Source organism: Sciurus vulgaris (assembly GCF_902686455.1).
Source record: "Sciurus vulgaris genome assembly, chromosome: 9".
Taxonomy (NCBI): Eukaryota; Metazoa; Chordata; class Mammalia; order Rodentia; family Sciuridae; genus Sciurus; species Sciurus vulgaris.
In genome coordinates this window covers 84,534,261-84,549,405 of record NC_136469.1, presented here as the reverse complement: position 1 = coordinate 84,549,405, position 15,145 = coordinate 84,534,261, and the positions used below count along the sequence as shown (strand labels likewise).

The 15,145-nt window shown below is 33.3% G+C and overlaps 1 protein-coding gene across 2 annotated transcripts; it reads left to right on the top strand.

Annotated features, from left to right (window-relative positions):
- The first annotated feature begins 19 nt into the window (after positions 1-19).
- On the top strand, positions 20-13,847 carry THAP6 (THAP domain containing 6). 2 transcript variants are annotated; one of them, XM_079153863.1, is made up of 5 exons: positions 20-123; positions 1,004-1,106; positions 2,293-2,500; positions 6,170-6,295; positions 11,853-13,847. In XM_079153863.1, exons 2-5 carry the CDS (start codon positions 1,027-1,029, stop codon positions 12,090-12,092), a joined length of 654 nt encoding a protein of 217 aa, XP_079009989.1. In that variant the 5' UTR covers positions 20-123; positions 1,004-1,026; the 3' UTR covers positions 12,093-13,847. The 2 variants fall into 2 exon arrangements, with proteins under 2 accessions (XP_079009989.1, XP_079009990.1); XM_079153864.1 differs by having other exon boundaries at positions 64-549.
- Positions 13,848-15,145: the final 1,298 nt, after the last annotated feature.

The window sequence follows — 15,145 nt, the reverse complement described above, 5'->3', positions numbered from 1 at the left end:
AGATATGGCGGTCGATCACGTGACCCGGGGCAGCCGGATTTCCGGTTCCCGGGGCTACGGGGCGGAAGCAAAGGGAGACGCAATCTCCGTCTTCGACGTTAGTCGTCGTCTTCGCTGCTAACGGTAATAACTCTTAGATTGGCTCTTTTCCCCTGGCATCGCCGCCTGCCCAGATCCTGGGGCGTAGTTTGGAGCGAGGAGGACCGCAGCGGCGTAGAGACGCCGCGTCGCCCCTGAGAAAGGGACGTTCTTCGGCCGCATCGGCACCTGTGACTGGATGGCCCCTCCCTCTCTCCCTCCGGCTGCGGGGCGCCTCGAGAAAGGGGCGGAGCTCGTCCCGTGAACTAGAGCTGCTGCTGCCTCACGTTCCAGTCCCTTTTCTTGCTCTCTTTCATTCTTTCAAAATATGCATTAACATTTGTCGCGTGCAGGTTATCAGCCAAATCGTGAGGACAAAAAGTGAGACACAACAGGCCTGCCTACCATTCCTGTGATGGAACTCACAGACGGGTGGGGTTAAAAAACAATCAAAAAATCCCTGCAATAAATGTAAGATTTTTAACTTGGAAAAGTTAAGAAGTGTGTGTTCTGAGAGAACTGATGTTAGAGAGGATCTGCCTTAGTCTAGGTGTCAGGGAATATTTCCCTGGTGAGGTGGACAGGAACTGAGACTGAAAAATGAGTGGCAGATCGTATGCCAGGAGGAGTTAGTGTGCAAAGGCCTGTGGCAGAATCTGCTGTCTGTAAGGAAGTAGAAGGAAAATGTTTGTGTTTACAAATTAAACTCATACACCCAGGGAGCACAGACAAATATGTCTAGCCTTACTAATAAAATGCCAAGCCCTTAGAAAATTATATGAGCAAAGTTGCAGGCAGTTGTTGGACAAAAATATTTGCCTTTGGCCTTCTCACATGATTTCATATTTCCTGTAATGCACTGGTAAAGGTAAATATATTTCCCTTTGGCTTTGAAGTTACTAACACTGTTTCAATTTTCTTTCAGTTCTGTTATGAGTTGCTAAAATCATGGTGAAATGTTGCTCGGCCATTGGATGTGCTTCTCGCTGTTTGCCAAATTCCAAGTTAAAAGGACTGACATTTCATGTGTAAGACTGCTGTAGTTAAGCCAAGTATTTTTGAGTTTTATAAAAAGTAAACAGTTCTACTTAAGGCTTCAGTTTAGAACTTTAGTTCCCAAGTTCTTTTTAAGTAAACTTCTTGTTAAATTTGACACCCGTACACTTAAAAGTGTAAATTATAAGTAATTTAGTGTAGAAGTTTTAAGATAACCACCAAGGTATCAGAGACTAACAGATATATCATCAAACTCATTTTTTGCTAATGTTATTACTTTGTGTTTTAACATTGTATTTTCTTTAAAGAAGTTCAATGTTTACATGTAGTTTACAATCTGAATGAAGGATCTTAGCTCAAATATATTGTCTTTTCTATTTAGAAATAGGTGATAAAATATAAATAAGTTCAGACTTGTATTCCAGAATAAATCAAGATGATCCACATGTAGTATTTTAGCCATTCCCCTGACAGCCATAGGAGAATAATAGAATTCAATAATTGTTCAGCTCCTAAAGGTTTACTTTGCTGCTGTTGTGCCAAGCACTGTACTGTGTACTAGAGAAAGATCTGCTAGCTACTTTGCTAGGTATATGGAAAATGATTATGTGTACCCCACTTTATTCCAAAAAGATTTCAGCCAGCTTAGAAAATTGGAAGAGATAAAATGATTGGGCTCCAAATCTCTCAAAATAGTTCTGATCTACAGAACTCAGTCCTGCAGCTAGCTATTCTCTGGATGCATTTGCTAAGCATTTATGGACCTTCTGTATATTAAATGCTGTACTAAGCAATCTTTTGATACTGACAGAAAAATAAATGTACAAAGGCCCTATTCATCAGGGATGAATTCTGGATATCACTTCAGATAAAAGACCCAAGTGATATTCCTTATCATCTCTGGATGAAGAAAATTCATCAGTTGCATATCTTACTATAAGGTGCTGAATATACATTGGAACTTTTCTTCTATAAAACATGACAGGAAATTTAAATGAAGGCCATATGACTGCAGAATGATTGGCAGAAAATATGAGTATTAAAACTGAGTTACACAGCATGAATCATAGTTTCCTAAATATTGCAGTTCTCAAGAGTAATAACAACCTAAGGGGTCAGTTTAGCCACAGACATTTAAGAAAGATTTAATTCAAGGATATATCAATAGTATATATATATATATATTTGGTTTTAAAGTATTTTTGTATTTTTTCCTAGATTCCCCACAGATGAAAATATCAAAAGAAAATGGGTTTTAGCAATGAAAAGACTTGATGTGAATGCTGCAGGCATTTGGGAGCCTAAAAAAGGAGATGTATTGTGTTCAAGGCACTTTAAGAAGACAGATTTTGACAGAAGTGCTCCAAATATTAAACTAAAACCTGGAGTCATTCCTTCTATCTTTGATTCCCCATATCATTTACAGGTTTGTTTACAAGATGCTGCTTACCATCAGTACTCACTTCCTGTGGTACTTTTGAAGAACCTGCACTACTCTTGCCTTTATTTTTATTATTTGCTTATTCATTTGAAGCATGTTCTTTGAGTTTTTAAATTTGTAGAAGGCAGCTTCAGCTTTTGTGATGTATAGTAAAAGTAATTTAAATTAGTAGCCACTCATAAATATTCATTCATTACTATGTAGACTTGATAAAGTGGGCCAACTTTAGGAATCAGCATAACTTATTTGTGTCTAAAAAGCAGGGGTTAACTTGAGAAAGTTGAACAGAAATTCCAAATTAGCAGTCCTTGAGAAATCAAGAGCTAAATTACTTAACAGGACCAAAGTATTTTTCCATGAGCAGCCACTACACACAGTTTTAAAGCCTAGATAGGACAAAAGAGAGAAAAAGACATGAAGAGAAGGATAAGAACAGGAGAAGGAAAGGAGAAAAGAAAATACAAGGGTTGAGAAACTAAACTCTAGTTGAGTTCTGTTTTTTTCTTAGTGATAGTGCCATGGGTTCACTGCCTCCCCTCAGTATCTCTCTTTGTATATTTATACCTGAGAATGTATTTACTTCCAAAATTATGGACTGACTGATGGATTCAAATGTGGAAAATTCAAAGAAATATAAAAGGTATTTCCTTCCTCACAGTTAGGAATATGGGAAATCATCCAGAAGCGCACCTGCTCCCATGCAGTCTTGAGCGCTCTCTACAGCTGGTCACAGTGCCTGAGTGACCAAGTAGAGACTGCCTCACTTTCTTCCATGTTAGTAAGTGTACAAAATCTTATGCAGTTTGCTTTAAAGGTTTTTCTTCCCTGCCAGCAGAGTGTCATCTAGCTGTTAAGTAAGAAATTTTGTGGGCATAATGAATAAACCATAAGTAGCTAACTTTCAAAAATTATTTCCTTTTTCATTATAGGAAATTAAGTAAAGAAGGAAAAGCTCAAATAAAAATAATAATCGGATAATCCAGAAATAATAAACACCTGGATGTGTAACTTTCCAGTTGATTGGATGTATACATTTTGTATAAATTCATCTATGTGTAGATAATCTTATAGAATTTCGGTGTCCTTTTCTTTATTATTTTATTTTGTGTTTTTTACATTTATATAGTGCTTACTGTTTATATGTAAGCATTTTACATATGTATTAACTCATTTAGTCCTCAGAACAACCACATGAGGTAAGTACTCTTATTATTCTCATTTTATTACTTTAGGAACCTAAGACCCAGAGAACTGGAATGCCTTTTCCAGAGTCACACAGCTTTAAAACAGCAGAGACTGGATTTGAAACTACATTTGGGTTCCAGAATCCACTCTTCATAATATGAAATACTTTCCCACAACAATGCCTTTCAAACTTTAGTCTACATACATAAGTTATCCAAGGATTTGTTTAAAATACAGAATATTATGCCCCAATCCCAAAGTACTTGATTAAGTTGTTTGGGTTGGAATCCAGGAATCTGTACTTTTTAACAAGCATCCCACATGTTTGTACTGCACATTAAGATCACATTTTAAGAGAAACTATATAGAGTATTAGTCTTTTTAATTTAAAGTATGTGTGTATGGAAAATTGAACACACCCTAAGTATGTAGATCACTGAGTTTTCAGAATGAATATACTCATCAAACTCCCCTCAGACCAAGGTATAACACATTGGTAGTTCCCCAGACGTCTCCCTCTTGGTCTTCCTCAGTCACCACCGTCTCAGAGGTAACTACTATCCTGACTTCTATCATTATCAGTTATATAAAGGGAGTCTTACCTACAAGTGACACTGGCTTCTTGAGCTCAATCTTTTGTGTGATTCATCCATGTTGTGTGTAATAGTTGTCCATTTATTTTCTTTGTTATATAGTATTCCTTTGTATTAATAAACTAATTTCTCCATTTTGTTGGTAAACATTTTGAGTTTTTTTTTTTCACTGATGCTATCATAAATGCAACTGTGAATATTTTTATTCATGTCTTTTGGTGGATTTATATACACATTTTTAATAGAGTACATGTGTATATATTTCTGTTAAAAATAGGAATTGTTGAGTCCTAGGATGAATATGTTCAGTTTATGTAGATATTGCAATAGTTTTCCAAAGTAATTTCATAAATTTACAGTCTCGTCATCAGTATATAAAAGTTCCTCAGGAATTTTTTTTTTAAATCATAAATTTACATAGGGCCATGTTGTTTGATTCATTCTGTTATTTTTTCCCTTCCCCCCCACCTCTCCCACTCCTCTTTTCCCTCTATACAGTCGTTCCTTCCTCCATTCTTAACACCCTCCTTATCCCTAACCCTAACCCTAACCCTAACCCTAACGCTAACCCCTCCTACCCCCCATTATATGTCCTCATCCGCTTATCAGCGAGATCATTTGTCCTTTAGTTTTTTGAGATTGGCTTATCTCACATAGCATGATATCCTCCAATTTCATCCATTTGCCTGCAGATGCCATAATTTTATCATTCTTCATGGCAGATCCTTCAGGAATTCTTGCCAGTATTTGGCAGAATTTATAGCTCATATTTAATGACCATAGAGCAGTTAATCCTGCATATATGCACAGTAGTTTATGTAATCAAGCCCCAGCATTGCATATATGTTATCATCTAGTAACAGGAAAATGGATATTATTGTAGTGATCATTATTCATATCCTTATTTTATTGAACTGAATTCCTGGAAATAAAGTTGTAAAGTCAAAGATTACCTAGATTTTTAAAGATGCTCTCTATATAGACCTACCAAAGACTCACTATAAAGCTTGCACAGCCTACTCCCCCATTGGCTATGCCAGTGTGTCCACCTACCTCAATTCCTGGTGTAACTTGTTTTCTTAACCTTTGTGAAAATTTGATAGAAAAAAAAAAATGAAATCTTAATGTTTTATCTTTGAATACTGGTGATTTCTACATTTTTTTCATGTGTTTTATTGGACATTTGTATTTCTTATGAGTTACTTATTTGGGTCCTCATGTATCTTCATCTTTTTCTTAGCTGCTATTTGAAAACATTGAGAATATGAATCGTTTAGCTGTTACCTTTGTTGCAGCTACCTTTCATTATCATTAGTTCTGATTATGGCATGGGTTTATTCTGTTTTGATTTTTTCAATTCGAACTTTTGTATGTAGTCAGTTGAATATATTTTTTTGCGTTGTATGATTTTCGCCTTCTCTACCTTAAGATGATATAAATATTCCCTACATTTTAATAGTTTCTTGTGGTTTTCCTTTTTACATAAATTTTCAGTACATAGGATTTCATTGTGGTTTGTTATTTATAAAAGATATAACTGCCTTTCCTCAGTCTGACTCTCCCAACGGAGCTGTTTTGCCACCTTTTTTGCTTTCCTTAGTCAGTTGATTTTTATAACATGATTTATAAACTTTCTGTACTTATTTAGAATGCCACTTTCATCCTGGAGGCATTTATCTACTTGATCTACTTCTAGATATTTCTTTCAAGTTCTAAGAAAGTAGCACGCTATTTTGGCTATTATCACTCCCCCACTGGCTATACAATATAATGTATTTTTAATAGTTGATATTAATTTCACTACACAAAGTTAAGAAATAAGAATTTGAGAAAAGATAAGACTGTCTCAATGATTGTTACTAACTGTTCTTAACAGGAGAAAAAAGAAAAGCTTCATTGTAGAAAAAACTTCACCCTCAGAACACTTCCAGTCACAAACCACAGTCACCAGCTTGTTGGTTCTTCCTCATGTATTGAAGAATTCCAAGCCCAGTTCATTTTTGTAAGTAAAATTGCTTACTGAACTAATGTTAATACTTTCAGGATGAACATGTCCTTTTAGACTTTTTCAGAATCTTGGCAAAAACTGGGGATTTAAGTTTTTCAGTTCTTTTTATAAATACGTAATAATCTCCCGATAATATTGCTTCCCAGAGCCATTATAATTTGTATATAGGCAGAACAATATAGAAGTTGTTCATTCTTTGGTTACATATTTAATTCAAAGAACGCTTTCACCAGGATATTTCTACCAAGAAAATAATTCTTAAATACTACATTTTCTATGTGAAAATATCTAATAAAAATAGCTTTATCATTAGATTTTCTTGAAAAACAGGCATACATATATAGAGATTCAGACTTACATTTATATATTTGTTGCCTTTATATGTTATGGTCAGACCTGGAATATAAATCTGTTACATAGCTTTATAGTAATTCTTAAAATCAGGCAGTGTCAGTTCTTACACTTCATTCTTTTTCAAAAGTTGTTATAGCTATTATATGTTCTTTTTTTAGGCATTTTAATGTGAGTTGTAGAATTACTTTGTAAATTTCTACCAAAAAACCTGCTGGAATTTTTGTTAGTTTTGTATTGAAGCTATAGATCCATTTGGGAAGAATTGATAGTCTTTCAACATATGATCTCAGAATATTTCCATTTATTTAGGTCTTTAACTTCACTCAGAGTTGTATTATAGTTTTTATTACATGGGTATTCTACTTTGTCAGATTTATCCCTTAGTATTTTATGTATTTGGATGCTGTTATAAATGGCATTTTGTTTTTTTCTACTAGAATGCAGAAATACAATTGATTTTTCTGTATTGATCTTATATCTAGTGAACTTGCTGAACTCATTAATTATAGCAGATTTTTTGTAAGGTTATCAGATTTTGTAGATATTTCCACATCATCATATTTTCTGTGATTAAAAAGAGTTTTAGTTCTTCTTTTCTAATATGGATGCCTTTCATTTCTTTCTCTTGCTTATTGTACCACCCTGAACCTCTTAGAGTATGGCAAACAGAAGAATTAAGAACTGCCTTATTCCTGATTTTAGGAGGAGGGCATTTAGTCCTTCACTGTTAAATGTGATTTAGATATGTTTTTCATAAATCCCTTTTATTGGGTTAAATGCCCTTCCATTCCTAGTTTGTTAAGACGTTTTATCAGAAATAAATGTTGGTTTTGTCAGATGCCACTTCTGTAGCTATTGAGGGCTCAAATGATTTTTCACTTTTAGTTTGTTAATATGATGAATCATATCAATTGATTTTCGAATGGGAAATCAATCTTTTTTCCTGGACTAAACCTTACTTAGCGATGCATTATCCCTTTTATATATTGTTGGACTTGGTATGTTCAATTTTTAACCTTTCTTTTTTGTATGTTTAAGAGAGATACATAACCTATAGTGTTTTTTTCCTTATAATATATTTATCTGGTTTCAGTATCAGAATAAAACCTCAAAAAGTGAGTTGTAAAATATTGCCAACTTTTTCAGTTTGCTGGAAAATTTTGTTTTCAATGATAGTTTCTCCTGTATTTGATATACTCCATTAAAGCTATCTAGATCAGTGGTTTTCTTCATGAGAAAAAAGTTGTTTTTTTTTTTTTTTTTAAGTAGCTTGTGATTTTCAAGGAATTTGTCTATTTATCACAGTTGTTCATAACATTTACTTATTAATCATTTTAATACCTATAAAATCGGTAGTGATGTCATATCTCTCATTTCTGATCATTTCTGGCAATTTGTTTTTGTTCTTTTATGTTGCTGATTAGTCTGCCTATAGATGTAACAATTTCATTGATCTTGTCAAAGAACTTTCATTTTCTTTCTACCTCACTGATTTCCACTTATCTCTATTATTTCCTTTTTTGTACTTATTTAAGTAAAATTTACTTTTATCTTTTTCTAATTAAGGTGGAAGCCAAGTTAATTGTTGAGACTTTTTTCTCCAGCGTAGGTATTCCATGTGTTAATTTCTCAAAGTATTGCTTTAGTGGTATTGGTCTCTCCAAAAGTATGGTGTTCCACAAATTATATATGTTGTGTTTTCATTGTCATTCGCTTCAAAATAGTTTGATTATATTTTGATTTGTTATTTGAACCATGTGTTATTTAGAAGTGTATTATGTAGTTTCCATTATTGAGAAGTTTTCAGTTATCTATTACTAATTTCTAATTTAATTCTACTGTGGTCAGAAGATGTACATTTTATAGGTTGAACCTTTCTAAATTTATTGAGATGTATTTTATAACCCAGAATATGGTCTATCTTGATAAATGTTCTTTGTCCATTTGCAATGACTGTGAGTTCTGCTGCTGGTGTTAGTTGGAATGTGCTGTAAGTATCAAGTAGGTCAAGGTGATTGATAGTGTTGTTCAAATCTTCCTAATCCTTACTGAATTTCTGTCTACTTGTTTTATCTATTTTTGAGATAGGGGTGTTAAAATCTTCTCAAATAATTGTGGATTTGTGTTATTTTCCTTGTAGTTGGAATTAGTTTTGTATATTATATTTTGAAGTACTATTATCAGGTATATAAACATTTAAGATTACTATGTTTTGATAAAATAAGCCCTTTATATTTAAGAAATGATTTTCATTATACCTGGTAGTGGACCAGGTCTGAAATTTACTTTGATATATTATACACACTGTAGCTTGCTTTCTTATTAGTGTTATTGTTATCTTTGTGAAGTACAGTATTTTTAGGCAGCATATATTGTTGAATTTTGCTCTTTTTATAAAATCCAATCTGATTATTTCTGCCTTTTATTTGGGTTGTTTAGACTATTTATACTAAAGGTAATGATTGATATAGAAAAGATTAGATCTGTCATTTTCCTATTTCCTATTTGTTCCAGTGGCATTTTTCCCCCATTTTCTTCTTTTGCTGCCTTCTTTTGGATTAATTAATTTTTATTTTATTTTATCTTCTTTTTTCACTTATAAACTGTAATTCTTTGCTTTATTTTAGTAGTTGTATGTAGGATTGTAACAGTATAGCTTTACCCTGTCACAGGCTACATTCAAGTGATAGTCCATTCACATGTGTGTATATGTTTATAAAGTATGTATTATGAATATATATGCATATATATAAATGGTATAATAGTATACTTCCGGTACTCTCAGTCTTTGTGCTATTGTTACATATTTTAGTTTTACATGTGCTATAAACTATGCACTATGTTGTTACTATTTTTGTTTGAACAATAAGATTTTTTTGAAGAGATTAAAAAAACAAAAAAAAATCTTATTTATTGTTCATGTAGTTGCCATTTTTACTGCTTTTCAGTTCTTTATATAAGACCATATTTCCATCCGGTATCATTTTGCCTGAGGACCTTATTTTAATATTATTTATGGTATATCTGTGTTGGTAATGAATTACCTCAGCATTTCTGTGTCTGAAAACGTCATTTTTAGTCTTCATTTTTGAAAATTACTTTAACTAGGTGTTAAATTCTGGATTGACAGTTTTGGGTTTTTTGTTTTTAGTGCTTTTAAAAATATTACTCCATTGTATTCTTACATGCATTATTTCTAAAACTCCTATCATATTTTTTGCTTTTTCTTTTTTTCTCACATTTTGCATTTTTTGCCTTTTTGCTTTGTGTTGGTTTAGTTTTCTTTGTTTCTTGTACTTGGGATTTGTTGAGTTGTTGAAGGTTTTTTTATTTTTGTTTTTAATCTGAGCTCATATTTTTTATCGAATTGGAAAAATTTTGTCCACAAATATTTCTTCCTATTCCAACTTTCCTTTCTTCTTCTTTAGGGAATCTAATTACATATATGTTAGGTGTCTGGAATTGTACTACTAGCTCTGCTTTTTGTTTTGTTTTTTTACTATTCCCTGTTTTTCTCTCTCATCCATTCTCAGTAGTTCCTTTTGTTATATCTTCACATTCACTGATCTTTTCTTCTGAATGTCTAATCTGCCACTCTCTCCAGTATATTTTTCACCCCATACATTGTAACCTTTAACCATAGATGTCCTATGAGTCTTTTTTATATTTTTCATGTCTTTACTTAACTTTTTTAATATATGTAGTACAGTTTTTTTAAATAGCCTTAATTCCCTCCTGTGTTAATAATTAACATTTATATCAGTTCTGGGTTAATTTTCATCAATCAGTTTATCTGTTGTTATGGCTTTTTTTTTTTTTTTTCTTATTTATATACTTAGTAAATTTTGTGTGCCATATAATATGGATTTTAATTTTCTAAATTTTTGTATCCTCTTTCTTGAGCTTTATTTTTGAATATAGGTATTTAGAAACAGTTTGGTCCTTTCAGATTTGTTATTCTTGGCAGGAATAGAACAGTGCTTAGTCTCAGAGTATTCATTATCCACTAGAAGCAAGACCCTTTCATGTATACTACTCAGTGTCCCATAAATCTTAGTTTCTCATCTGGCTGGTGGGGAATAGTGTCCGTGCCCTGTGAGCTCCTTACATTGTGATATTTTCTGATTGGCCTTTCCTCAGCCTTGAGTAGTTTCCTCACATGCATCTACTTATCTTACTCAGTGCTGTATTCAAGACGGTGTCTCTGAAGATCTCCAGAGTTTTCACTCGGGGAGACTTTCTCCTTTCTAGTACTTCATTCTGTAAATGTTAACCAACTTGGTTTCCCTGGATATTTGGCACTCTCTCCTCACCTCTTGTCTGCCTATCTCTGCATGGGTTTCCCCGTCTTTCACTGAGGCCTACAAACTCTCTGGAGCAATCACATAGTTCGCCTCTTTGTTTTCCCTTTGTTCATAGTAGAAGCTACCTTCCTTGCCCAGAATACATTATCTTCAAAACTTATCTTTCAAGTCTTTTAGCCATGCATTGTTGTTTTGGGGTAGGAGTCAAGCCACTCTTTTACTTTATCTTGGCTAGAAGCCGAGAAGTCTTCACTAATTTTAATATTAAGCAGCAACTTTTCAAAATTATTGTATAGGAACTGTATAAGATATGTCAGTGTTATTTTCTCTATTTTCAAATCAAAATGAAAAAAATGTATGCCCAGCACACTTAAGCATAAACATAATAAATATTGAGAGGAGTTAAATTATCTCTTTAAAATACCAAGACCAGAGTCCTCTCTAAATACCTAACACCCAACCTGAAGAGCTGCTCCAGTACTCTTTCTCATCTTTTACAGAGTGAAATATTCATCAAAAGTAACTCAGTTAAAAATTTAACAATTTAAACATGGGTAATAAAAATTAAGCTTATCACTGCTACACTTAACAAATGAAAGCTGTATAATCGCAGTGTCGTGAAGTTCATAGCAGATATGAACCCCCAGATAAGAAGTGCTTCCCAGCCAAATGTTCTGTACTCAGGTGTACCTAGCCTTAGAAAAAAAGAGAGATCTGGGCACTCTGAATGTTGTCACTAAACCCGTCTTCTCCCTAAATTCTTTAAGTCTTTATGTATCACCAACTTAAAGATCTCAGCACTTCATAAATGGAGAAATAACCGAAGCCTAGTAATAAACATTTATCTTAGTACTTGTCTGTCTGATTTAATAACTCGGTGTTTATATTTTTAGGAACATAGCTACAGTGTAATGGACAGTCCAAAGAAACTTAAGCTTAAATTAGATCATGTGATCAGCGAGCTAGAGGATACCAAGGAAAGTCTACGGAATGTTTTAGACCGAGAAAAACATTTCCAAAAATCATTGAGGAAGACAATCAGGGAATTACAGGATGAATGTCTGATCAGCCAAGAAACAGCAAATAGACTGGATGCTTTCTGTTGGGAGTGTTGTCAGGAAAGCATAGAATGAGACTATTTCATGAAGTAATTTCATGTTCTACCTAAAATTGACATTGATACAACTTTTTAGAAAACAATTCTCATGTACCATCACTAAATAATATCCATCACTGACGGTACTTTGGATTCTCTGGAGCATTATGCATTGTAGTTGTTTTCCAAAGACTCTTTTGAAGATGTGCAGAAATATTACAGTTATCATGTTTTTGTGTGACTTCTGACAATTATGTTTTTACAGACTTACACTAGTGCCAAGTCACTGTAGTAAGATGTTAAAAACTCAAGAAAATTCCACCGAAGTAAGAAAATGACATCAAATTAGCTACGTTAAGATAAAATAGCAGGAACTGGACACTTACTCAGTGGCATCAGATTTTTAGCTTCAGATGAATACCTTGAGTATACTTTATGATAAATACATTGAAATTTTAAAAGTGTTGTACTATAAAGCAGAATTCATTTATATAACACACATCTACCTTGGAGCCAATCCAAGTTATTCTAGTTACTTCTAATACTAAAGGATCTTATAAGTCTCTTTTTTACTGCCCATAATCCTGACCCTGAGAATAACACCTAATAAAGATTTGCTAGCTATTAAAATTATTAAGAGCCAATTTAAGAAGACCATTTACAAGGTCTCAGTTTTTCAGTAGAGTGTATCATTCCTTCTGTTGAGGGACACGTTGATGTAAACCAAAATAGTTTTTAAAACAAAAAAAAGGGTCATAAATGTGATCTTTAAACGGTTAGCTGCATTAACAGCTCTCAACATTTTGCTTCATGACTTATTTCATAAAAGTATCTTCATAGTCTGAATGCCAGACTTAGCTGAATTCTTACAGTGTTGCTTTGTATTTTATAGAAGATAATATTGCTGAAATTTTAAAATCTACAAAATGTAGAATACAGCATTAAAAATAATAAATGGGTCCTTCAGTGGAAATAGGAATTAGAAGAGTAGATTTTTGGTCAAAGGCTTTTTTTTTTTTGGCGGTGCTGGGGATTGAACCCAGGGCCTTGTGCTTGCAAGGCAAGCGCTCTACCAACTGAGCTATATCCCCAGCCCTGTTCAAAGGCTTTTATTGAGAGAAATAGGTATGTAAAACAATTTTAGAATAACTTCTTACCAAATATACAAAGGAATAACTTAGCTGTTTTCTGAAAGATCCAAGTGTCAAGAATTTAGCTTCTCTCCTAATTTCTTACTAGAACAACTGGACTTATGAGCCATTAATACTGTGGTTAGGATAAAAGTATTGACCAAAAGTCATAATGTACTTTGAAGCACATGTACATAAATAAGACTCATTCAGAAGTTCATGCTGTGGTAGTAAGCATTTGAATATCAGTTGTTTTCTGTGTGTTAATAAGAAATGAACTGCATTTTGTGCTCATTTGTTCATGGTAATTTTATTTGTGTTACATTAATATCAGTAAGGATATGGTCACTTGAATTTTTTCATATTTAAGAATTTTCTGTTTTAATGCATTTTTTTATGTAGGAGTCCAAACTGTCCCTCTAAATCAGATTTTACCCACATTTGAAAGATAAGCAGAATGCTGAGAAAATCACTAAGATCATATCTTTTTACTACCTTAAAAAAAATATATCTTTCATTAACTGTTATTTACTTCAGCTATTTAATTTTGAATTCATGATGAATAATGAAATGTTTGGGTAAAATCTTAGGTTTTATGGAAATACTTCCATAGAGATTGAGACTTTTTTTTTTTACCCTATTTGTGAGCATATAAATTAAAGCAAGTGCAGTCACTTTCTTCATTATCCAGTATAATGAAGAAAAGTAAGAGTTCAAACATAGTATCTCCAAGGTCTATCACTCTATTGGCTAATTGCAGTAAGTCAAGCCTGGGAAACCTTTCCAAGAGTAAAATCCCAATTTTTACTTTCCATAGTCACTTGTGCTACTTGTACTCATGATAAACTTAGCCCATTCTTTTTTAAATGGACCCAGTATCACTGAGAAATAGGTAACTATGGGTAAAATATTAGTTTCATTAAGGACCCAGAGCTTCCCATTTGTTCTTTACTCTTACACAGAAATGGTTACAAATAGAAATCTGCCTGAAAAATAGGGTCCTCACCACCTGCCACTAAAAACAAATACCTAAACAGTATATATCTCAGTTCTTTGTCCCACAGATTCCTGTCCAATTCTTCCTGGAAGAACTGTCGTATATGATATAAAACCACATCATCCCCCATCCAGCCAAAGCTGCCCCAAGGGTTCTCATTGGTTTTTAAAGCTTACAGTGGCCACTAAATCCCAGAACACACCAATACTGCCAGTTCAACTTCAGTACCAAATCAGATGTGAAGGACTTCACATGGTATTTTTCTCTATATCAGGTTAAATTTCTGAAAATAGATTGGTTGCTAAAGGTAACTACAGTTATACCATAGTCTTTGAGAAAATATGAAAATGTACTAAATATATATTTAATTTTAATAAAAAGATAAAAATTCTTATAGAAATAATTGTGAAAAATCCATTATTTATTTGAAAAATAAAATATTTTCTCTAGTAATGTGTCTTGTGATTTTTTTTCACATCAACAAAATGGACAGGGAAAAATGGAGAGTATATTCAGAGGTTTTGCTTTCATTTCTTCTACATCTTTTCCTCCATCAGTAACTCCCAGTTGGATAACCCAAGTGGCAGTCTTGGGTCAGACCACAATAAAAATTGCCCATATACCCCCCTCCTGTTTTATACCTCACCCAAAACTCATCTGGTATATAGGCAAGAGCAATATTCCTAGATGTGAAATAGACTACCTTCAAAATCCAAACACACCTATTAGCCATTGTGCTTCCTTCAGAGTAAGGCATACAAATTGTAATAATTTGTCTTTTCACTTTAGAGAGGGATGTACTGGATCACTGGACACACCTCCCCCAAATTTTTAACGATACTGTATATGCCCCTGAAATTTTTATAGATTTTTATCTCACCTAGAGTATGGATGCTTTATCTAGGCCTCCATTTTACTAGTCACTTCTTGCTTATTTCATTGGATTAACATAATCCATTCATG

Excerpts from the sequence above, each read along its gene's own strand:
- THAP6 (XM_079153863.1), top strand. The coding sequence starts at position 1,027 with ATGGTGAAATGTTGCTCGGCCATTGGATGTGCTTCTCGCTGTTTGCCA. Across the intron at positions 1,107-2,292 it reads AAAGGACTGACATTTCATGT|ATTCCCCACAGATGAAAATA; the intron begins GTAAGACTGCTG and ends ATTTTTTCCTAG. Across the intron at positions 6,296-11,852 it reads TCCAAGCCCAGTTCATTTTT|GAACATAGCTACAGTGTAAT; the intron begins GTAAGTAAAATT and ends TTATATTTTTAG.